Here is a 25,766-nt window from a genome sequence, read left to right as displayed (position 1 = left end):
CTCTCTCTCTCTCTCTCTCTCTCTCTCTCTATATATATATATATATATATACATACAAATATATATAAGTCTCTGTCACTATCTCTCACTCCCTCATTCTCTCTCTCACTCCCTCTCACTCGGTCCCTCTCACTCTGTCTGTCACAAGGCCGACAGAGCGAGACGCACACATTCCTTTTAGTCTAACTGCAATATTACCAGCTATGTAAATCTGTAACATTAAGCCACACGTATATGGCACTACTGTGTGTCAGTTACAACCACAACTCGACTTAAAAGTCAAGGTCAGAGTAAAGGAACATCTACAGGTAATTCATATTCACTGAACACTTTTCAGACAGACAGTTCAGAATTGGAGAGTCGCAAGAGACAAAAAAATGGTTGTCAACAAGAGGAACAGACAGAGAGAAATTAAGATGGAATGAGAGATGAAAAGAGGGAGGGCTAAAGCAAGAGCGAGAAAGAGAGAGAGAACCTGTCCATCCACGTGTGTCTGTCTCAGCGAGAGACTGTTGCCTGAGAGCCCAGCAGCCTGAGCTCATTAGTGCTGCTCTGGGCTCCGCCGGACAAGGTGGGCGGCTATCAAAATATACCCTCGTCTACCCCACTGGAGTGACAGCCCCACCCCTCCCCACCTCCCCAGTACAGCACAGCACGCCCCCTGCAGCGACAGCCCAAGAGCACAATCAGGGAACACACCGCTGGCTGATGAAATTATTATTATATCCAAGAGGGCTACAGGAGGAGGCTCTCCCTAGGGACCAGTCTGTGTATGATAGCATGTGAGAAGGAAAGTGTGAGGGAGAAAATGAGATGGAATAGATGAATGTGAGATGAAGAAAAGGAAAGAAAAACTCAGCAATGCTCTCTCTCTCTCTCTGTGTGTGTGTGTGTGTGTGTGTGTGTGTGTGTGTGTGTGTGTGTGTGTGTGTGTGTGTGTGTGTGTGTGTGTGTGTGTGTGTGTGTGTGTGTGTGTGTGTGTGTGTGTGTGTGTGTGTGTGTGTGTGTGTGTGTGTGTGTGTGTGTGTGTGTGTGTGTGTGTGTGTGTGTGTGTGTGTGTGTGTGTGTGTAAATGTCAGTCTGCACATGTATGACAGGGTGATGGCAGTACACATTCGCTGCCCAAGACAAAGGCTCTCTCTCTCTCTCTCTCTCTCCCTATCTCTCTCTGATTAGATACATTCAGAGGTGCTGTCATAGAGATGAAAGGAATCTGCCAACATGATAAAGACACACGACAACAAACAGTGAACTACAATTACCATTTGGTTAGCATTCACAGTTTCCATTTTTTGCTTATTCCCCTGTCCCTCTAAGTGCCCATGTGGCATCGCAGGGTATGCCTGTAACCTTGAGGGTTAAAACCAGTCACACAATGAGAAGAAAAGGCATGTGCGTCTATTTGAAAGGAGGGAAAGAGAAAGGTGAGAGAGAGAGCAGAGAGAGAGTCAGGGTTGTGTCTAATTCTGTTCCATCAGAACCACTCAATGGGTGATGAGCAATAACAGTGAGCGCTCGCCTCTGTAACAATGCACACACACCTTAATGGGGAAATTAATTGCTTGTCACATGGCTTTCCCTTTCTATTTTCTCTCTCTTTCTTTCTCACTCTCACCTTCCCAGTAAGAGGGAGCTGCCCGTGTGCGCTCAATGGAAAACGTAGCGGGAGGAGAGGCTCGGATTCCCTCACCCACTACAGCTTGCCCACCTGTTCATCACCCATCTCTGTACTAATGAAGCCGTTTCAGTACACACCTTGGGTCTGAATATCTGAATGCATCCTCACATACACCAAACACATTTCAGACAGTTTAGAGGATTATCATGCAACACAGCACTACAGGTAGGCAGTTAACAAGAAGCCTCAGTCCCTCGGACATTTTTTCATACGTGGCAAAGGTTTACTGAAGAGTAAATTGTCCAATAGTGCCTAAATACGATCTAATAAAATGGCAAGATAGTGCAAGAGATGGAGAGAAAGAGAGTACTTACAGCTCTTTCCAATCCATTATCTAATGAAAGTGCCCAAGTTCAACTTTAGGGTCCATGTCTCCATGTCCAGGGTCCTCTATTACTTTAGCATCAGAGACGCAGGGAGAGAGCAGAAAGAGGCGGGGCCGTCACTGACGGGGGCAAGGGGTGTCCCTTTTACCTCCGATCGCAATCACTGAGGTTTCCACTTGATTGCACAGCGGTTTGTAAGGAGCCAAGGGGACAGAGGAAGGGGAGAACCAACGTCATCATAGCGGACTGAGACAAATACAAGAGGGTCGAGAGGATGGGGTGGATAGCAGCGGTCCCAGTAAGGAGGTCCAGGGGGTCCAGACAGGTTCTCAGGATGGAGGGAGAGGAGGAAAGGAGGAGAAGAGGAGGTTAGAGTAGAGCGAAGCACCTCCTCCTCTGTACATATTCCAGTGAAACAAACGCCTGTTCTGTGTCCACACCTCTCCACAAACAAAAGTTCAGTCTCAGTTCAAAGATGCAATTTCTCCAACAGAGGCAGGCTCTCCAGCAGTCTGGCAAGACAGTCCTACTCTGATCTCTCTCTCTCTTTCACTCTCCTTTTCTGTCTTCTTCTCTTTCACTGCCTTTTCTCTTTTCATCCAATAGCCATTGGTTTGTGTTTATTTCTTCCCTCTTTTTCTCTCTCCCAGGTAATCCATGCGGTTACATCTCTGCCGTGTGGCTGTAGCAGGGAGTCCTGATGGCTGTGTCCTTTCCTGTGCCCCGTGCCACAGGCTGAGGGAGGAGGGCTCGGCAGCAGGTATCAGTCAGAGACAGCCAGGAGGTGGAGAGAGAACCAGTGTTTGTCTGGGCTGGGGGGGGATTGGGAATGGGGAGAACTCCTGTTCCGGCTTTCAATCCTGCTCCTTCTGCCGGAGAAATGCTGGTAGCTGTCCTGCCGTGTCTTTCTATCCTCTCTCGCTCTCTCTTCTCAGCCCAGCCCCTTTTCCCTCCGACATCCAGATGAGGTGTCAGTGTGCTACTGCTGGCTGCTCCCGGTCGCTCTCTCTGTCTCCACAGACATGCACACACACGCACACGCACACGCACACACACACACACACACACACACACACACACACACACACACACACACACACACACACACACACACGACGCATGAATACTTCATGCATAAAGGAACCCTCTCTTCTTTTGCTTCAAACAGATTAGGTTAGTATGCCTACAGCGCGTGTGTGTGTGTGTGTGTGTGTGTGTGTGTGTGTGTGTGTGTGTGTGTGTGTGTGTGTGTGTGTGTGTGTGTGTGTGTGTGTGTGTGTGTGTGTGTGTGTGTGTGTGTGTGTGTGTGTGTGTGTGTGTGTGTGTGTGTGTGTGTGTGTGTGTGTGTGTGTGTGTGTGTGTGTGTGTGTGCATTTGTCTTTAACTGAGGATGTAATTAGTTAGTTGAGATAATGTAATTAATTGTAAGGAGTGACAGATAGATAAGAAGGGAGATACTTAAGTGTGTGAAGATGGATAGACCACTGAATCAGATGCTGGCTGAACGATGCTTTCACTCAATGGAAAGAGAGAGAGGAGGACACAGACAATGAACAGATGACAGGTAGAGAGGCAGATTTATTCAGGGCCGACAGAGACAGACAGTACACTCACTCAGTGGTCTGGTCAAGGGTAAAAAGGGGAAAGCTTAGTATGTGAGTGGGCGAAGCTAGTATGAAAGTAGCCTGTATTCCCACAACTGCCAATTTACCAGCAAGCCTTTTAGCTCTCCTCTGGTCCTGTTTAATAGTCAGTCTGATTTCGACACCATTAGGGTGAGCAGAGTGGCTCTGCCATAGAGCAGACATATCCAGTGACTACAGATCTTTCCTTCTGACACACTGCCCCATATCTGAGCTACAGTCAAGTGTGAGACACAAAACTATCTAGAATATATCATCTATAATACCCCCATAACGCATACAACAAGTATTGTGCAGTGTCTTACATTGAGATAAATCCAATCATTTCACATATGAAACCTTGTTGTTTTGGGCAGTGATAAGGCAAACCCCACCCACCCTTGGCCACCACCAACCTACAAATCCACAGACCGCCTTCAGACCAATACTGACAGTGATCAATAACTGTAAGAACAACCTAATGTGGAAATTGGTCATTGTGACATGTTCACCCATTGGGATCACGCTTGGTGTGGTTTCAGTATAGGGAGTCACCATTGGGACAAACTGTCCATCCAGCCCCTCAACGTCACCCTCTGCATAGACCCTTTGGACAGATAACTATTACAATATATATATATACAGGGGCCAAAAAGTATTTAGTCAGCCACCAATTGTGCAAGTTCTCCCACTTAAAAAGATGAGAGAGGCCTGTAATTTTCATCATAGGTACACTTCAACTATGACAGACAAAATGAGAAAAGAAATCCTGAAAATCACATTGTAGGAATTTTAATGAATTTATTTGCAAATTGTGGTGGAAAATAAGTATTTGGTCAATAACAAAAGTTTATCTCAATACTTTGTTATATACCCTTTGTTGGCAATGACAGAGGTCAAACGTTTTCTGTCTTCACAAGGTTTTCACACACTGTTGCTGGTATTTTGGCCCATTCCTCCATGCAAATCTCCTCTAGAGCAGTGATGTTTTGGGGCTGTTGCTGGGCAACACGGACTTTCAACTCCCTCCAAAGATTTTCTATGGGGTTGAGATCTGGAGACTGGCTACTCCAGGACCTTGAAATGCTTCTTACGAAGCCACTCCTTCGTTGCCCGGGCGGTGTGTTTGGGATCATTGTCATGCTGAAAGACCCAGCCATTTTTCATCTTCAATGCCCTTGCTGATGGAAGGAGGTTTTCACTCAAAATCTCACTATACATGGCCCCATTCATTCTTTCCTTTACACGGATCAGTCGTCCTGGTCCCTTTGCAGAAAAACAGCCCCAAAGCATGATGTTTCCACCCCATGCTTCACAGTGGTGTTCTTTGGATGCAACTCAGCATTCTTTGTCCTCCAAACATGACGAGTTTAGTTTTTACCAAAAAGTTATATTTTGGTTTCATCTGACATTCTCCCAATCTTCTTCTGGATCATCCAAATGCTCTCTAGCAAACTTCAGACGGGCCTGGACATGTACTGGCTTAAGCAGGGGGACACGTCTGGCACTGCAGGATTTGACTCCCTGGCGGTGTAGTGTGTTACTGATGGTAGACTTTGTTACTTTCGTCCCAGCTCTCTGCAGGTCATTCACTAGGTCCCCCCGTGTGGTTCTGGGATTTTTGCTCACCATTCTTGTGATAATTTTGAACCCACGGGGTGAGATCTTGCATGGCGCCCCAGATCGAGGGAGATTATCAGTGGTCTTGTATGTCTTCCATTTCCTAATAATTGCTCCCACAGTTGATTTCTTCAAACCAAGCTGCTTACCTGTTGCAGATTCAATCATCCCAGCCTGGTGCAGGTCTGCAATTTTGTTTCTGGTGTCCTTTGACAACTCTTTGGTCTTGGCCATAGTGGAGTTTGGAGTGTGACTGTTTGAGGTTGTGGACAGGTGTCTTTTATACTGATAACAAGTTCAAACAGGTGCCATTAATACAGGTAACGAGTGGAGGACAGAGGAGCATCTCAATGAAGAAGATACAGGTCTGTGAGAGCCAGAAATCTTGCTTGTTTGTAGGTGACCAAATACTTATTTTCCACCATAATTTGCAAATAAATTCATAAAAAATCCTACAGTGTGATTGTCTGGATTATTTTTCTCATTTTGTCTGTCATAGTTGAAGTGTGCCTATGATGAAAATTACGGGCCTCTCTCATATTTTTAAGTGGGAGAACTTGCACAATTGGTGGCTGACTAAATACTTTTTTGCCCCACTGTATATAAATGAGTCACGGTAAGATTAATGGAAGAGCATCACTGGCATCAGAAAAAAAGGCTCTGCTAGGCTTTTGTTAATGACAGAATGGACATCTATATTTGGGGCTGCCTGCAGGGGGGTGCCCGCCTGCTGTTTCACAGTTTGGCCTGTTGTCAATAATGTCCCTAGCCCCCTATTCAGGCTTTGTCAAATTAGCAAGATAAATTCCTCTGGACCGGAGAGTCATTAGCCGGCGCACCCATTAACTTGTTTGGGGAAATGTGTCTCTGTTCCTCAGCCCAGCACCATGGCTCTTTAGGTAACATGGCCTTTTCCAGCCTAATTACCATGTTGGCCCCATTTACTATCCTAGACATTGCCTTTCTCTAGTTCCCCCTCTTTTCTCCCCAGACAAGATAACGGTGCTTTGGCCATTCATGCAGGGATCAGATCACTGGGGCTGATATCAGACTGCATTAGCCTCCTCGGCGTGGTTCTGCCTTCTCTGGTGATTAGCAGCAGCCAAGCTCCTGTCTGTCTGAATGAAGATGGAAGCTCTACGCCCCAGTCAGACTGTACATGTACAACACATTGATAACAACCACATCACAATGAACCTGGCTCAATGTAGAAGCAGACCTGCGGGAGTCTCTGCTGCTCTCAACAGGTGAGTCTGGAGTTGAAATGTTTATAGGTTTGTAATGAATGAAAGGAATGGCTAAAACATTGGCTTATGGGTAGCATACAAAGAAGTTCCACATGTGTTCAGGATTGATTGCATGCATGTGTTAGTCAATCAGTAAGGGTGTGTTTTTAATTAAAGGAACAATCAATAGGATTTCCCCCGCTGGAGGGCATCTCCCTAGCTTTCTGATGGTGTCAAGTCTAGTTTCCTCAATATTATGAAAGGTGTACCCCAGGGGTCAGTATTGGGACATGTTCTCTTTACTATTTATATAAATAACATTGGTCTATGTATTAGATCTTGTAATATGAATTTGTATGCAGACAATACGGTCATGTATGACATTGCATTGACTGTTGACCAAGCTATGTTAGAGGCCAATCTGATTTAGTTGCATTACAGAAAGCCCTAGTTGATTTAAAACTTGTACTTAATGCAGGCAAAATGAAATATTGTTCTCTAAAAATGTCTCAGATGGGCTACATATTCACTCATTGGATGGCTCGCTCATCGAACGGGTTCCCGCCTATAAATATCTGGTCGTTTGGATTGATAAAGATCGAAAGTTTTAAAAGCTAAGATTTAAAGTGGACTACATTTTTTAGAAATTGATCTAGCCTCTCCCTAAACAGCAGGAAGCAGATTGTATAGTCAACTTTCCTGCCAATTCTTGACTATGGTGACACCATTTACCAGACAGCAGCAGCCACTACTTTTAAACCATTGGATGCCGTCTACCACAGCGCCCTTCGCTTTATTACAGGTGACAGTTTTCATACTCATCACTGCATCCTGTATCAGAAGGATGGCTGGACCTCACTTGAATCCCATAGATCACATTACTCTCTTCTTGTTAAGAAAAGCTCTGCTCTACAAGCTTCCAACATACTGTACTTCACTTTCCTGTTGATATATAAAAATATGAGATACCAAACCCGTTCACCGGGTTGGTTAACTCTTGAGGTACCGCTTGTCTCCACAAAGTTTGGTAAATCCGCCTTTAGTTTAAAAGCACCACTGTTATGGACAGCCTTACAAAACAAATTACACCTGGATTCTCTGGTGCCTATAGGGCAGTTTAAAACTATTTTGTTCAATGAGTTCTCTGAAGAGTGCAAATGTTTCAATTGACTATTAGAACTTGTCATAACCTGATGTAATGTATTTATAGCTGTCTTCTAGTTTTTTATATTTAGTTGTTGTATTGATTGAACTTTTGTCCTCAGGCCACCATTGCAAATGAGTCACGTGTCTCAATTGGTCTCCCCTGATTAAATAAATACATGCATGTAGTATGAAGTCCTATGGACAGCTGACACAGTGGCACACTGTAAAGGTGAAACAGAGGGGTTTGTGGGGCTGCTGAATTAGATCATCACATCTGGGCACTAAATCAACGGCAATCGTCCACCTCTACAGAACACCGACAGTGTTGAGGACAACAACAGCTCGCCAAAATTAAACAACATCTGCATCGCTGCAGTGGCCTGGATGGCCAGAGAACCAGGTCACATCCAGACTGACCCAACAGACAGACCATCGCTAAGCCTTCCTCTGATTAAGCTGAGATGACATCGGGACAGGCTTGGGCAGGGGACTGGATATAGACATGATGTCATAGTGTAGGTCTGCCAGCAGACAGAGCACACCACTGCACAATGCCAAGATTTAGTATCAGGGTCATCAGGTTGATCATTAAAGAAGTCCTCCAGCGATTTGTTTAACTTTTACAGTTGAAAAGCGATATCCCAAGTATAAATACCATAAAGTACACACACTAAAGGGTAAGAAAGTATCTATTTTTTGCAAAATAGTGTTTTTTAGACACAACTGCGAAGTTCAAGGAGTAGGGCATTCAAGGAGTTGATCTGGTGGTAAGTTGTGATGTCATCGGCCTCCCCTTGCTTGAGGATCAAATCAGAACCAAAGTATGTGCTATGTCATGACTTACCGTGACCACCTACTGAGATGTGACTTTTGTTAACTAAATCGGGTGTTAAATGAGTTGAAAGTTAAACTGGGGTGCCACTTTAAGGACAGGCAAAACACTCACATACCTTAACAAGTATTTCACCACAGGGAATTGAGGTCGCTAGCTATATCTCAGTGGACCAGAGACTTCGTCTAATTCACCACAAATCTTTGGTTCCACCGAGGGACAGTTTCTCCTGATGTATGTTGGGTGATCTATAAATACATTCATTAGCCCCAACACTGACTACTTGTGGACTGCATAGAGGGGACTCTTTAAATAACCTGAAGGGATGTGGGAAAATTGCTGCTTGTATAGTGTGGCGGGGTCTAGTGTTACCTGGGCCCCCATATGGAAGGAGGGAAGGAAAGGGCACTGTTCATGTCCACTTCTCAAATTGGAGGCGGGACTGAAAAGGCTGACATGTGACAATGTGTCGCCATGGTTTAGTCTGGCCATGAACTCTGCCTCCTCTCTAGCTGGGATGTTAACGTCAGTGCAATCACGGCAGCTAAATTAAACTCATACCTAAAACGGCAACTCATCAAAGAAAATTCACAGAACTTGTTAAATGTTCATTCATTGAGGCCACAAACTTCTATTCTTATCTCTGTTTTTACACACTATCCTTATCTGTTCCTCTCTTGCATCAGGTTCCCTTCAACTAACCCTTCAACTAACAACTCTAGATCATTACCTTCTTGGTCACTATAGAGGAGTGTCTGTCTCTCCAGTCGGCTTTCTGCAGAACATTCAAATGGAGGAGAAAACTAACAGGCTTATCTCACTGTCCATCAAATCTTATCAATTTTAAGCTTCTACCTCTTAACTGACCGCAGTCCATGTTTATGGTGGTCTAAAGGGATGGTTCTCTCTCTTAGGCTCGTCCACACAGCATCTGGGAGGAAGTGGACAAATACCTCTAGGCTAGGACTTACTGAGTTTCTATAAAGCCTAACCAGGAATAGATAGATGAATCCCTGGCAGGCCAACCAGGCAGCTATGAATGTGATGTCCTGTTACCTGACCAATAACCTGTTTACCTCATCACAAAACCACATGTCTGGCCTTGTAGACAGAACACCAAATGGGGCATTATATGTGTGCTGACTGCAGACCTTATTGTGGATGTAGCGAAATACACAGACTGTTGGCACATATTGTTGCACGATAATGCTCAAATATCTTTCATATTTTTTGCTATCCCCTGTTGGTTGGGTAAAGCAGAAATGTGTAAAAACACCACAATCTCTCATGATCTCCTTAGCATTCAAGTGAAACTGCATGTGGAGTGATGTGGGGAAGGAAAGATTAAGGCAACCAGATAGAGAGAGAGAGAGGGGAGAGAGAGAGAGAGAGAGAGAGAGAGAGAGAGAGAGAGAGAGAGAGAGAGAGAGAGAGAGAGAGAGAGAGAGAGAGAGAGAGAGAGAGGAGAGAGGGGGAGAGAGGGGGAGAGAGGGGAGAGAGGGGGAGAGGGGAGGAGAGAGAGGGGGGAGAGAGAGAGAGGAGAGAGAGAGAGAGAGGGAGAGAGAGAGAGAGAGAGAGAGAGAGAGAGAGAGAGAGAGAGAGAGAGAGAGAGAGAGAGAGAGAGAGAGAGAGAGAGAGAGAGAGATAGGAACAGGGGTTCAGCAGAAATAGGGGGCATAAGGAAAATACAGTGGGACAGAGGAATATGGTGTAAAAGCAGAGCAAGGTAAAGATGGGGAGGAGGGTAAATGATGGAGAGAACAGAGATGAAGGAGTGAGAGAGGAAGAATGAAGGACATGTTATGTACGGTGTTCTGTATAGCCTGGTCCTGGTCCCTGAGTTGGCCCAGTGCCAGTGAGGGGCTGTCTGAGTGGAGGTAAATAGTGTTATGCCTGAGAAAGAAACAGAAAAATGATTTGGAATTGCTTTATTTCCAAAGTGCACCAAGACGGGAATCCCCTGTTGACCTAAAATACATGAAACAGTTGGAGACTAAATGGAAAACATTGTAATTACAATGTCATTAGTCCTGGTTCTGTGTTGCACTGGGCACAGGTAGACGTTGTCAGTTGCTTGTATCCACTGAGTCTTTTTTCAACTTTGTTTGACTTTATTCTAAATTTGAAGACACATTTTCCAGAATGTTTCCACAAATTCCTGTTGTCTAGGTCCTGGAGCCATTTTGTTGGATACTAGATCAAGGAGAAGAGGTTTATGCCAACAATGCTAAAATAATCAATCCAATGAATGTAGCATGAAACAGACTCTGGGATGCCAAGGTTAACCCCTTAGCGATGAGGGAGGGTGTGTTGATGGAACTCCAGCCAGGTTTCTATAAGCGATGTGTGAGCTGAAACTCCTCCCTGGTACAGCTTCCTGTGCCTGTGTGTTTCCCCCACTACCTAAAAAGCATATAAAGTCTCCAGAAGTCAAGCCCAGAACTCACACATACCCACATCCTAAGGTCCCCTCCTTCCCTCCCACTCAACCCCCATCCAATTGAGAGGCCAAGCACCCCTCTAGCCAAGCCATGGGCTTAAGGAGGGCTTAGGGTGGCCACAGGAGGGATCGGAGGAAGGTACAATATAATTCCATTTGCAGTTCGTTTTATTGTTTCCTAAATTGCCTCCTTAATGGCCTCTGCAAACATGTTGTGCTAATGTGGCCTCTCCGAGCATCTGCTTAAGCCCTGGTGAGACAGTCCAAGCAGAGGGCTTTAGCTCAACAGCCTTTATTTGTCAGTCAATGAGATAGAGGGACCAATTCAGGGCCTTGGAGGAGAGAGCTGAACCTCTTTACAGTGGAGTCAACAGGTCTTCATACAGTAGGACAATCTCTCTTCTACAGATTGACAATAGCGTATTTACTAAAGTCACACCAGGAGAGGAGAGAAGCTTGAGAGGAAATGGAGAAAATACAGTCACCATGCTGATTTGATGTAAACTGCTGAGTTTGGAGAACATAGTGTTTCCCCCCTGATTTGATGCATCATGTGACAGATGATAATGAAGATATTCTCTCCTTCTCTCTGGGCTGTAGCATCCCCACCCCTGCTGCTACTGACAGAGATTAAGAGCTACTTTCATCTCCTGCAGAATATTTCCCACTACTTCGCCGACGTTGTTCCCTGGTACTCCACCACACTGTTATGTCGTCTTCACAGGCCGTAGACTATGTGGAATAAAATGACACTCCCAACACTTCCTGAGCTGAATCTCACTCACCCACATCTTCGCTGTAAGCCTTAAGAGCACATTTTTACTCCGAGCAAAACTACTGTAAAGAAAACGTTCTGTATTCACTCACATATCAGATCATGTGAAACATTCATTCAATACCAAGAAGACAATAACGTCAAGCTGTCATTGGCTGATTGACATTTCACTACGTCTCCAATAATCAATTCCACTGACCAATGGAGAAAACTTATCTGATGAGATCATGAGAGAGCAAGACATCTAATATTCATGTTGGATGCCTTTTCTATTAAAGCCACTTGCTCATCTCCTTATTAATCAAGAGAGAGAGAGAGAGTTCTCTTGCTCCACTTCTCTACATCATTAATCAGGGCCGGTCAGGGTAAGACACCAAGCAATTATTTATTCGCTCTCCTCCACGTCGAGACTATCACAACAACCAGTCCTGGTCGAGCCCCGCGGGCCGCTGGGAACATTTGGGAGAGATTAGTCAGCAAATCGAGGGGAGGGATTCAACATTGATATACTGTAGATGGCAGATGAAATTCTTCCTAAATCTGCCATCTATATCCTAGTCAATATGTACCCCTTGGAAAACATGAGGGATCCAAGTCCAGTGAAATGGATTTGGGATTCCACAAGGGTAGAGGAATTCCTAGGTTCTGATCAAAGCTATTTTGAGAGGCTAAGGAGAGGTAGAGAAGGACTACAGAGCTGTACCAAACCAACACATGAGGCTAGAGATGTAGACATTTGTAAAACAAGAGCCAGGGGTCAGTGACTTCTACAGTATTATTCAGGTTAATAAAAGGTTTACACACTCACCCCCCCCCCCCACACACACACACCTAAATCACACTCACAATGTCGCCTACTGACACACACATCCTCATACACACCTACACAAACTCAAAGTCACATAGTCAGCTATGAAGCAGATTCTCACGTGCTGGTTCATGAACTGATTACACGCTATATAATCCACTACACCTAGACAGTCTGCATGGAGCCAGTGGCAGGCAGGCTGTAAACAGAAATACAAGATAAACCGTGTTCCCACAACTGTTTTTATGTTGATCCAATTTTAGATCCTTTACCAAGAATAAGAGACACTGTCCCATCTCTGATTCAAAACTCCAACCATGACCAGTGTTACGCAACACAAAGAGGACCCTGTAGCAGAACAACAGTAGCGACCAGCCAAGGCAAGCAGAAAGAACAGCAAGAGATGTACGTAAGTGCATTCCCATAGTGGAGGTAGACAAACACAGTCAATACAATCCCTGTCCACCTTCGCTTTACTTGGTTTCCTCTCTGCAGAGAAGTATAATTCTCTTTACAGCTGTTTGTAAGGTCAGCCAGGCCCCAAGCCCTGAGCCAGCTAGAGAAGCAGGAGGACAGTAGAGAGGTGTCGGTGGAGCAGTGGTAGAGCAATTCACTCTGTTCGTGATGATGAGGTAAAAGCTTAACTGCCTGACAATAGCTCCCTGTTCTCTATCCCCCAAATGGCTCTCTATCCTTGTGTGAATAAGAATCGCTTTGGTCTGATATATAGACAACTACAGTTTGGGGAAATCAACTCACACAGATTAGGCCTAAGCAGCTATTAATTATTCATATGTAGTGCAAGGCTGGGACCTGGGACAGACAGGGCTGACAGTGTGGAGCAGGGGTCTGGAGGACACAGAAACACAGCAGCTCACCGGAAGCCATCTTGTTTCTGCAGACTGAGGAAGTAAAGCCAGAGTGAGCTCATGGGATCAGGGATCACAGGGAGACAATAGGTCATAACATTCTTCAAAAACATATTCCATGCAGGCAGCTACTGGTCAATTAATTGTATTCTTATTCCAGATGTTCTCTCTTGTCTCCAGAACAATTATAATAGATTCACATGATACCTCTAACTGAGGGATGCCATAGAGATTTACACTGCAAACGAATTCCCAGATCCCTGCAGCCCAGCAGGATTCCCATGTCCCTCCATTAGTGGCCTCATCGTCTGTGTGAATGAACGGTGAAGTCCTGGCTGGCCGTGGGCAGAGGAACAGCCTAGCAGGCCTGGTCATGTACTGCCTAAATGCTGAGGCCACAGTCTGTCTCCTGCCCACACACCGTCAAACACAACCTGGCCTTTCAGATCATCACCAACAGCACACGAAGAGACAAAGACACTCTTATGTCAAGTGGCAGGCACACAGGATGTAGTGGGTAGTGGGTCTCCATTCTAACATTCCCTCGTTTCCCCCTGTGTGAAAGGGATCTGTCACAGCCTGTCCACTGCCTCCCCTGTCATACAGGGCTCTCTATGACCCAGTGTTAGCCATAACTCTGCCTTGAGTCAGCGTTTCAGCCTTTGTCTGTCAGACCCCCCCCTATGTGAGTGGGCCAGGCCAACCAGACTTACTGACTCAGGAGTTTAGGGGAAGTAGACATGGTGGTAGTCAGCGCCCACCTCGGGGGTCTCTCTCCCTTCAAACAGCCAACTCACAGTGGACCCAGAGCACAGCCCTCGAGCTCCCTCTGTTCACCCCTACACCAGTCCTCTCTCTTGATGTGTTAACCATGCAGGGTGACAGCCACAACCTCCTCCACCATGGCCGTCACAACACCGGCCTTCACACAGACACCCAGGGGGCACAGCAGAGTCGCGCCAAGGGAAGGCAGAGTCAGTCTATACCACAGCAGTGGTAAAGGATGGTGGAGCTCCTCAGTGATGGTCTGATGAGGTGGCGCTATCTCCACTGTGCAGCAGACTGTACTGCCCAGGACAGCCAGAGGAAGTACGACCGGCTTGAGAGGGAGTCTGTATTTGGGATACACTCGGGTTGTTTGAAGATGACCTAGCACCCGCAAATTTCCTCCAAGAAAACAAGAACCAAAACTGTTTAAAGCTGCCAATACTAAATAAAACCTAAAATATTAATTAGCAAATGAGGGGATCTATCAGCTGACATTATAACAGAAGGGGACTGGGGTTGAATCTGAGAGGTGGGTAGAGGTGTGGGCAATAGACAGGGGCTTGAGAAAGGGGTGGAAGGTGTGATATTGGGGTAGAAGGGATGTGGGTGATCCATCTGGTTGGTGCTAGACTGGGTGGTAGTAGTAGGCCCCTCTGGTCTGCTGCAAATCCCAGAGGCGGTGGGTCTAGGCTGGATCTCCATCAACACCTCCCCACTGATGACGCTAGACAGGGCCCTGATAGTTTTTCACACCTGGCCTTATCCGGAGGCTATAGGGCTAGAGTCCCTTCCCCAGGCTCAGCTGCTGCTGCTGCTACGGCTGCTCAGCTCTGCTCTCCACTGCCAGACATTAGCCCCAGCAGGCTGATAGCCTGATTATGACAGGAAAATACCAGCTGGTATTTTATCCGACAGTAAACAAAGAGACCAAAAGCATCCTCTACCAACCATCATCTACCGACTCTCCAGAGCTTCTATTGATCTATTTAGGGTCTTAGACGTGTTCAACAGCTAAGAATCAACAGATTCTATGTAAAACTAAAGGTTTGGCTCAATGAATCCCTGCCAGTCAGGCAATGCTCAACACAGAAGCTAGCAGTAACTATGCAGCTCCACTCCGCTTACTCTCTTCATAATAAAGCTGAGGCTTAACTTGCATTTCAACAGCGTTTTCTCCTGACTAAGCATTCTGCTCACTTTTTCCCATCTGTTGAAACATCCATCTATGTGAAGCTCAGCAACCAAACCATTACCTTTTACCATGGATTCAGGGATCACACAGAACAACTCCACCACAACATCAACACTACACACGGACTGCAGCACTAACATGAGAAGCGCAAACACCCAAACACTGCAGCTGCATCGCCCATCTAAACTAAGATCTCCTCCAGCCCTGAGTTGGTATGTGTGTGACTTACTTGATTCCCATGGTGGTGGTGTGTCCGGTGCTCCCCTCCACAGGTCCTGACCTCCTCCTCCTGAAGCTGGCGGTCTGGAGCATCACCCCGAGCATGCTGACTGTGTGTGTGTGTGTGAGAGAGTGTGTGAGGCTCAGAACTCCACTCCCCTGCCTTCGTCCACTCAGTCTCTAAATCCTCTAGCCAGCAGGTCCAGCCCAGAGCAGAGTAAAGCCACTCCGCAACTCCACTCAGCATTAATCTGTCTGACAATTTATCCCTGACACAGATCTCCACTGTCACTCACAGCACAGCCGGACAAACACACTGCATTTCCCTTCTGCATTCGCCTTAACAGTATCTCCCTCTCTCTCCTGTGTCCTCTGTAGTCAAAGTGGAGTGTGGGTGTGAGTGGCCCATGTTACACTTCACCCCCACATCCCTGCCCCCAACACTTACCCCCACCACTACAACAACCCCAACCCCAAACCAACCCCCACCAACAACCTCACACAGGAAGAACACAAGGACATTAGCACACAAACACACACACACTCGCGCGCACACACACACACACACACACACACACACACACACACACACACACACACACACACACACACACACACACACACACACACACACACACACACACACACACACACACACACACACACACACACACACACACACACACACAGCATAAGAACAACTTCTAGAAACTTCTCTACAGCAACAATCTGTAGAGTATAATCACTTGATTATACTTTAATGAATTGTAGTTCGGGCCCACAGCTTTTAAGAGGAAGTTGTTGCAATAAATCTTTGATTAAGGTATTTGTATGGAGATCTTCTCATAGTTTGATGAGTGCATCAGGGCTGGAGATCCCAACGGCCAAACATTACCCATTTGTAAGTCAAACCAATACATTCACCATGGATCACAGGGAACCATGTGTTCTGAGTACATCTACATATTTCTGCATGTTCATTGACCAGCTTTCATGTTAGTCATAAGGAGGCAAAACAGTTGTTTCTATGGTTACTTTCCACAGTAAAGTAGTCTCAGTAATGAAGCAGCACTTTAAATTTCTGACACAAAGACCAGGCAGGTCTTGTCTGGGGAGAGGCTGGATTGTTCGACTGTAATTACAGGATAATGCCTTGCCTTCCCCAACCCACAATCACAGTGATTACAGCAGTACACACACACACTCACCTAGGCAGCAGCAGCTGCAGGGCCGCACAGGGCCGTAAAGACACTTCCTCCTGTGCTGACACTCCTCCAGGGCCACATTCCTAACAGCTGTTATCCCTGTTCCTCTGGCCACTCTGCAAACCGCCTCTGCAGCAAACACTCCTCTTAGCTTTACGGGTTGCTCTCTGTTACTCAGAACAGCAAATGTAGTTCAGAGCATTGAGGAGAACTGCTCTGTGGTTAGTATTCCAGTTGCTTTCCCTCACCCTCTCTCTTCCATTCCCCTCTCTCTGTCTCTTTTTCTCCCTCCCTGCATGGGTCCTTAGGGATAGAAACACACCTCATTCCCAATCAGCAGGTATTAATGGAACAGAGGGATGAGCAGGGCGGTCAGTGCGGCAGCGGGACACGTCATTTAGCTGAGCTGCCAGGGCCCCTGCTGTGAGCGGTGCCTGCTCTCATTACTGAACGCTGTGTCAATGGACTAATCACATGCTCCGTCACAAAGCAATCAGTGTTCAGCACGCTAGTGAGCTGAATGAGCACTCCCTACTGCCCTCACTCTCTATACTGAGATACAAACACTGGCACGTGCGCACACACACACGTACACACACACACACGCACACGCACACACGCACACCCCCCCCCCACACACACACACACACACACACACACACACACACACACACACACACACACACACACACACACACACACACACACACACACACACACAGACCACTCTGCTAGGACAGACCCTGACCTTTAACACCTACTGTCTTCTGGCTATTTTATTGGCCATCTCATTATTGATCCGGATCAATCTTTCTTTCAGTACACTCTGGTTGATAGGGCAAGAAGAAGGGTTGAATGGGGATTTGTAAAAGTGTACCACTAAACTACAGTGCCTTTGGAAAGTATTCAGACGCCTTGATTTTTTCCACATTTGGTTGCGTTACAGCCTTATTCTAAAATTGATTAAATAAATACAAATCCTCAGCAATCTACACACAATACGCCATAATGACAATGCAAAAACAGGTTTTAAGAAATAGCTTATTTACATAAGTATTCAGACCCTTTGCTATGAGACTCGAAATTGAGCTCAGGTGCATCCTGTTTCCATTGATCGTCCTTGAGATGTTTCTACAACATGATTGGAGTCCACCTGTGGAAAATTCAATTGATTGGACATGATTTGGAAAGGCACACACCTGTCTATATAAGGTCCCACAGTTGACAGTGCATGTCAGAGCAAAAGCCATGATGTCGAAGGAATTGTCCATAGAGCTCCGAGACAGGATTGTGTCGAGGCATAGATCTGGGGAAGGGTACCAAAGAATGTCTGCAGCATTGAAATGGAAGAAGTTTGGAACCACCAAGACACTTCTTAGAGCTGGTCTCCCAGCCAAACTGAGCAATCGGGGGAAGGGCCTTGGCCAGGGAGGTGACCAAGAACCCGATGCTCACTCTGACAGAGCTCTAGAATTCCTTTGTGCATATGGAAGAATCTTCCAGAAGGACAACCAAATTTGCAACACTCCACCAATCAGGCCTTTATTGTAGAGTGGCCAGACGGAAGCCCCTTCTCAGTAAAGTGCACAACAGCCAACTTGGAGTTTGCCAAAAATGCACCTAAACACTCTCAGACCATGAGAAACAAGATTCTCTGGTCTGATGAAACCAATACTGAACTCTTTAACCTGAATGCCAAGCGTCACATCTGGAGAAAGCCTGTCACCATCCCTACGGTGAAGCATGGTGGTAACAGCATTATGCTGTGGGGAAGTTTTTCAGTAGCAGGGACTGGGAGACTAGTCAGGATCGAGGCTAAGATGAACGGAGCAAAGTACAGGGAGATCGTTGATGAAAACCTGCTTCGGAGCGCCCAGGACCTCGGACTGGGGTGAAGGTTCACCTTCCAACATGACAACAACCATAAGCACACAGTCAAGACAAAGCAGGTGTGGCTTCGGGACAAGTCTCTGAATGTACTTGAGAGGCCCAGCCAGAGCCCGGACTTAAACCCGATCGAACATCTTTGGAGAGACCTGAAAATAGCTGTGCAGCAATACTCCCCATCCAATCTGACAGAGCTTGAGAGGATCTGCAGAGAAGAATGGGAAACTCTCCAAATACATGTTTTTGCAGCTTGTAGCGTCATACACAAGAAGACTCAAGGCTGTAATCGCTACCAAAGGTACTTCAACAAAGTCCTGAGTAAAGGGTCTGAATAATTATGTAAATGTGATAAATGTGATAAATGTGTTTTATTCCTTTTTGAATAAATTAGCAAAAAATTCAAATAACCAGTTTTTGCTTTGTCATTATGGGTATTGTGGGTAGATTGATGAGGGGAAAAAACAATTTAATACATTTTTGAATAAGGCTGTAACCTAACAAAATGTGGAAAAAGTCAAGGGGTCTGAATACTTTCCGAAGGTACTGTATGTAGGGCTATACCATATTTTATGATATACCGGTATTGATGTAGGGACTGGTTTGGGTTTTTACTTTACCTTCTATACCGGGATTTGAATGTTTTTTTTGTTAAATGTGAAATGCCATGTGTAATGTAAATTTGTATAGTTTACTTCGCTACTTAAGTCATCTCTCTCCACTCTCTCTCTGTGCTACTTTCCACATAGTTAGCCACGCCCCCTGTCACTCAAGGAGCGCATTGGTTGTTCCTCAACGAGATACTTGCATTCAGTCTGCATGGTCAATGCAGCACATGCAACAATGTTGATGACAATGCTGTTTCACTTTGCTTCTTAATATAAATCTACTAGCGTTCTACAATGACACTATTCGTTTGAGCTAGTTTGTCTTTTCTTAGCAAATTTCCCTAAATCTTGTGAGATGCTAATTGTTAGCCGCTAATGCCAATAGCTAGCTAGCAAATGCATGTACTGTATTTATCTCAGTTGAGCAGTGGTGTAAAGTACTGAAGTAAAAATACTTTCACGTATTACTTAAGTCGTTTTTTTGGTATCTGTACTTTACTTCACTATTTTTATTTCTTACAACTTTTATTTTTACTTCACTACATTCCTAAAGAAAATGTGGTACTTTTTACTCCATACATTTTCCCTGACACCTAAAAGCACTCGTTACATTTTGAATGCTTAGCAGGACAGGAAAATGGTCCAATTCACACACTTATCCAGAGAACATCCTGGTCATCTACTGCCTCTGATCTGGAGGACTCACTAAACACACATGCTTCATTTGTAAATGATGTCTAAGTGTTGGTGTGCCCCTGGCTATCCTTAAATAAAACTAGAAAATGGTGCCATCTGGTTTGCTTAATATAAGGAATTTGAAATGATTTATACTTTTACTTTTGATACTTAAGTACATTTTATCAATTACATTTACTTTTGATACTTAAGTATATTTAAAACAAAATACGTTTAGACTTTTTCTCAAGTAGTATTTTACTGGGTGAATCACTTTCACTTTCGTCACTTTCTATTAAACGTATCTTTAATTTTACTCAAGTATGACAATTGGGTACTTTTTCCACCACTGCAACTGAGTGAAGGAAATGTAGAAATGATACAAGTGCTGAAATATGTTTTGGTTGAAGTTGAATTGAATAGTATAAAACAATCAACAAATTAAAAAAGGTAAAGCAGACATCCACCTCAAACCGGGCGTGAAACTGCATATAAACTCTTATTCCATAAATGAACTTGAAATGCTATCTGGCCATGAAATGAGTCCAGCCAAATGTGTGCGCTCAGCTACAACATTGGGGATTGGGGGGTGGCGGCTCGGAGCAAGGCCTAGCCAATCATTCTTCCCAGAGGGCACTCCCTCAGGGTCCAGCTGAGACACACTACTACTCCATCAAAGTGAGGGAAAAAATAAAAGTTGACTTATCCAACACATTGGATAACTCTTATAACATTTGAGCTGAAGCTCAACAATAAAACAACCTCCGGCCTCTAGGTCACCAGGCTGCTAGTTATGGCGCACACCTGTCACCATCATTACGCACACCTGCTCATCATCAGACTCACCTGGACTCCATCACCTCCCTGATTACCTTCCCTATATATGTCAGTCCCTTTGGTTCCTTCCCCAGGCGTTATTGTTTCTGTTCCGGTGTCAAGTCTGTGTGTTGTTTGTGTTTATTGTTTTGAGGTTATTTATTGAAACACACCCTCTCTGACCTTGCTTCCCGACTCTCAGTGCACATCGTTACAGACTCATTGATATTACCTAGAATGTATGTGTTGCCACCCTAGGATCACCCATTACTCATAAAACAAATGTAGAACTTTTGTTATTCAAAAACTAAAAATACAGTCATACCGTCCAATTTTTATTTTCTTTAAATACCGTGATATAATATTTTGGCCATATCCCCCAGCCCTAACTGTATGTGTGGCATCTTTATTAGCTTTGACCAAAGCTTTCATTTCATTGAACATTACCTCTACGGTAATGTGAACCTTTATTTTTACTGGCGCTATAAGACCCATTCTTCATGTGTCTGTAGAAAATAACTGATTTATGAACAAAAAAGGAAAAAAGGAAAGCTTAGGAGAAGAGGTTTGATGAGGAATCAGCAACTAGTAATGAAACGGTAGCAATAGTTCAGCTTCAATTGTTCAATTCATACTGAGGCACATTTCCTGTCTACATAATGACTAGAGACATTCAGAGGGGTTGGGTTAAATGTGGAAGACACATTTCAGTTGAAGGCATTCAGTACAACTGACTAGGTATCCCCCTTTACCTTTCCCATTATGGAGAGGGGACTCAACCTAAACCATTTTACTTGGGCAGAGAGTAGGGGAGCCACATGAGATAATGCTCCGTGGGAAAATGTTCCCAGCAGTTGACAAGAAGAGTAATGGTAGTTGGAGTTTATGGGTTATCAAATTAACATTTATAATAAAATGTTTTTTCAATGGAACAGACAAGTTTAAAATAATTTCAAATGCTTGATTTTTTTTATTTATCTGCACCAGAGGCAATCACTGAGAGGAACCAGTATTTTCTTTCTTTCTCTTTCCCTCTCTCTCGTTCTTCTCTTTCTTCTCAGAATCTCCATAATTGCATTCTAACAAAAATGTAATCTGTGAGTTGAACAGCTTTCCTGAATGTCTGTGGAGCTACACTCCAGAGGGAAGCAGACACTGGTTATTCAGCTCAAATATCCTTCTCTCTGAGCACATTCACATGGATTTAACTCATTTTATCTTTGGAAGCCGCAAAAAGGAATATTAATTACAAATTAGTTTTCAATCAGCCTCAAAACGTGATTAGGCTCATTTGGTCTTCAGATTTTTACATTGTTAGAGTAAAGATGAAGATGATGATGATGATGATTACATTCTAATAATGGAAACAGTGGAGGTGCTTGTGGAGGCAACAGTTGCAGTAACTGAGGAAGTGGGTGTTCTTCCAGTCCAGCCCAGTGCATCCCCACCACATAGCCGTCCACCGTCCTCTCCTGTATCTGTATCTGTACCTGTGGAATGTGATGCTGTTTAAAGCTGACTGAGCCCTGTTATCACCATGCGTCTCCTCGCCAAGCAAAACAACGCACATTCTTGGCAGGGAAGTATCTCTGGGATGAAATGAAAGGAGGAACCCTTCAACGCTTACACCACCTCCCCTCCTATCCCACCAGGACGCAAATGAGGGGGAAAACAAGTCCCTCTCCCTTCTTTTCCCTCTGTTTCCCTCTGAGAGACACACACAACATGGCTGTTCAGCCTTCGCTTTTTGAGCCCTTGTCCAAAGAAAACAGTAGAAATAATAAATCACCTTCTGAAATTAACCCTGTCCATACCTAGGTCACAGCTCGCCGTTGTTCACGCTTGACCCACCACCTCGCTCACAGGAAGTGACATGTACAGGAAGTGACACATTTAGAAGAGCATTTGGAATATCCTCCCTGCCAAAGGAGAGGCCCCACAGTCCCAGTCCTATACTCTGACCCCGCTAAAGTTGACAAGAGGAGCTCATTTGGAGCATTTGGAGAGAAAGCTGAGCCATACCATCACACTTCACAACGTCCCCCTCGCCTGTGTCCTCTGCCTCCCAGGGTGCAACATGCTAACAACCCTATGCATCATCCTTACCAGCTTCCCCCAGTTTCCCTCAGGCTAACTTTCATTGGGGCACACAGCTCCTTGGGGAGTTGAGGCTGTACAGGGACAGTGAATGTACACACTGACCAACCTGCCTGAGAATCTACCAATGACATCCTTCTGCATTAGAGAAGCCATTGGAGAGCTGTCTGTACTCCCAAAGGAGGCATACATATCACCTAGAGCATTAGTGTTGCCACAGCGTGGAGCACTGAGTGTCTGCTGAGGCTGACTACATACACAGAGCAGTAGACACCTCATTGGGAATTTAGACAATAGCAAGACTGAATACAAGCTAAACTGCACGAGAGGCAAAACTGACTGACTTTAAATAGAGCCAAACAAAGAAAACACAGCTGTACATCAAAGAAGAACAAACTGCTTGAACCTAAGCCCTTTTGTGAGACATTATCCATTCATAGGCACTGGTGCCTTGATAAATGTACACTCACTACATATTCCACACACTGTTCCAGCACAGCCTAAAATCATGCCATAATTCAACCATGGCAAGGACAACATCCTCATGGAATAGGACCACATCACGCTAGACTCTAGCGCAATAATGAACCATGACCTCATTGTGTGAAGACAAGTCACCACACAGATCCCTTCCACAGAAGCACGCCTTACAGAGGCAACCAACCAAACGCCTTAAAGCCAACATGATACAGCACAACAGACCATAATCATCATCACTCTCAGCCCTGTGTCAGACTCTCTTCAGGTGTGATTTGAGTGAAAGGCAGGTTTTGTGTACTGTGGGGTTACCTGATGAAGAAGGAGGCTGCAGCGGATGCACTCTGAGTGGAGGTGGTTGTGGAGGTGTGGCCAGGGGCAGGGGGGGTGACGTCACACTGTCCCAGCTGGACGGAGCTCCTCTGTCGGCTGGGGGTCAGACTACAGTTGGAGCTGTGGACAGGGGCCTCCGAAGCAGGGACAGGAACATCCTTCTCTACGTCCCCCATCAGACCCTGTGCCTGCAAGGAGACAGACCGAGAGAGACAGACAGAGAGACCGACAGAGAGAGACACAGAGAGTTAGCAATGAGTGGGCCTCAAGAGTTAACCACCACTGCTAGACCCCAACACCTCTCTTCCAGCCCATTTACTCCCTCTCTCCTCTCCTCCGCCACAGATGGGCAGGCAGCTGCTCTGGCAATCCCAGTAAACGGGTGTCAGTTATTCACCTCAGCAACAACTAACTCCCCACAGGATGGCAAGGGCGCTGGACTGGACTGTCCTAGACTGGACTAGACTGGACTGTACTAGACTGGATTGTACGAGACTGGACTGTCCTAGACTGGACTGTACTAGACTGGAATAGACTGTACTAGACTGGACTGTTCTAGACTGGACTGTTCTAGCCTGGACTAGACTGGACTGTACTAGACTGGACTGTCCTAGACTTGACTAGACTGGACTGGACTAGGCTGGACTGTACTACACTGGACTGTCCTAGACTGGACTGGACTAGATTGGACTGGACTACACTGGACTGTCCTAGACTGGACTGGACTAGACTGGACTGGACTATACTGGACTGCCCTAGACTGACTGGACTACACTGGACTGGACTACACTGGACTACACTGGACTACACTGGACTCCTAGAATGGACTGGACTAGACTGGACTGGACTGCTTAATTCTGGCAACACTAAGGAGGATGCACGGTGTGAATGATAATTAAGTGATAGCCAACATCTAATTACAGTTTAGCTGTTAAATCATTGGCCATATACATACATCAGCAGCTAATTTGGCACGTGTGAGCAGCTTTGTAACGCACAGCTTGATTTAAACAGGAAAATAAATATTTACCATCCAACAACAAAAGACATCTCCATATCTACACACAAAGCATAAGCAGTGGAATACCATAGTAGATGCAACCCTTTTCTCTGATAGGCTACTGCTCTGTGAAGGTATGCTTAAGGTGCAGATGTAGAGGGGTAACAGAGCATAGCCTGTCTGCAGCGCTGCCTGCCAGCTGGGGTATGAGTCAGGAGCAGAAGGAAGCTGCCTCAGCCTGGCCCCAGGCCCCAGGCCCCAGGCCCCAGGTGGTAATGACTAGGGGTGATGAGGCAGGTCCCAGACTGCTCTCGGAGTGCTAGCCTGGGGGAAGGGGGCCAGAGAGTTGGTCCACTGATCACCCAGGCAGCCCATAATACACATCCCTGTTCCTACCAGGTGCACCACGACAACACAGGGTTAATCCTCACCCTAACCACGAGTATATCCAACTGTACAGTGATCAATGAAACTTGACAAGAACCAGTTTTGTGGGTCAGCCCAAAACAAATGGTCGAATTAAGCCTCTAGTTTTCATTTACATTTATCCTGGTGACACCTCCACACTGGGTAACCAGCAACCTGGAGTCAAACACGGCATGAGGCTTCACAGTATATCTTTTGTCAACGCTATCCAGTCCCTCTGTAAATTGACTTACTCAATGGTTGCCCTAGATTCATGTTTGGTAAGTAAAATAACATCATTTACAATATTTGTATAAAGTGTTCTACCGGCGTGCGCCATCTATCAACGGAGGCTGACAGCTGATCTAGTTATATGACATAGCTGACATGCGAGTGCTATACATCAGCATGCAGGGGCATACATTCAGACATTCACAGGAACACAGGCACCTCCGGCAGTAGGGTTATATCTCAGCACAAGCACTGACACTATAAGCTTGTCATGATCACCACAATCAAATGTGGTTGTTTTGAATCCCAAGGGAATTGCTCATTGACTGTAACCTCAGAGAGCATTAACCAGCGTGCCACCTCTGCTTATTAATAATCACATTGACTTATTTTCTTTAGATGCCAGACACCTGTGCTGTGTTGTTCCGGATATCCGTGGAAATAAGTCTCATCATTGAACATGCTTATTTAGGCACTTTGGCTGTGTTGAAAGTCCAACATTGTGGTTGGTGGG

At 45.4% G+C, this 25,766-nt stretch overlaps 1 protein-coding gene across 5 annotated transcripts in view; it reads right to left on the bottom strand.

The window, feature by feature from the left end:
* Positions 1-25,766, bottom strand: part of LOC124001500 (kinesin-like protein KIF26A) — a 139,412-nt gene that overhangs the window by 26,072 nt on the left and 87,574 nt on the right. For 2 of the 5 annotated variants that reach the window (XM_046308320.1, XM_046308321.1), the window contains exon 4: positions 23,596-23,804. In XM_046308320.1, coding sequence (XP_046164276.1) covers positions 23,596-23,804 — 209 coding nt within the window. Of the gene's footprint in view, positions 1-1,992; positions 2,868-15,531; positions 15,859-16,729; positions 17,250-23,595; positions 23,805-25,766 lie in introns of those variants that run through there. The other 3 variants (XM_046308324.1, XM_046308322.1, XM_046308323.1) reach the window with 3 other exon arrangements.

This window comes from Oncorhynchus gorbuscha, linkage group LG17, assembly GCF_021184085.1.
Source record: "Oncorhynchus gorbuscha isolate QuinsamMale2020 ecotype Even-year linkage group LG17, OgorEven_v1.0, whole genome shotgun sequence".
Taxonomy (NCBI): Eukaryota; Metazoa; Chordata; class Actinopteri; order Salmoniformes; family Salmonidae; genus Oncorhynchus; species Oncorhynchus gorbuscha.
The sequence above is the reverse complement of the archived record's forward strand: the minus strand, read 5'-3'. Positions and strand labels throughout refer to the sequence as shown.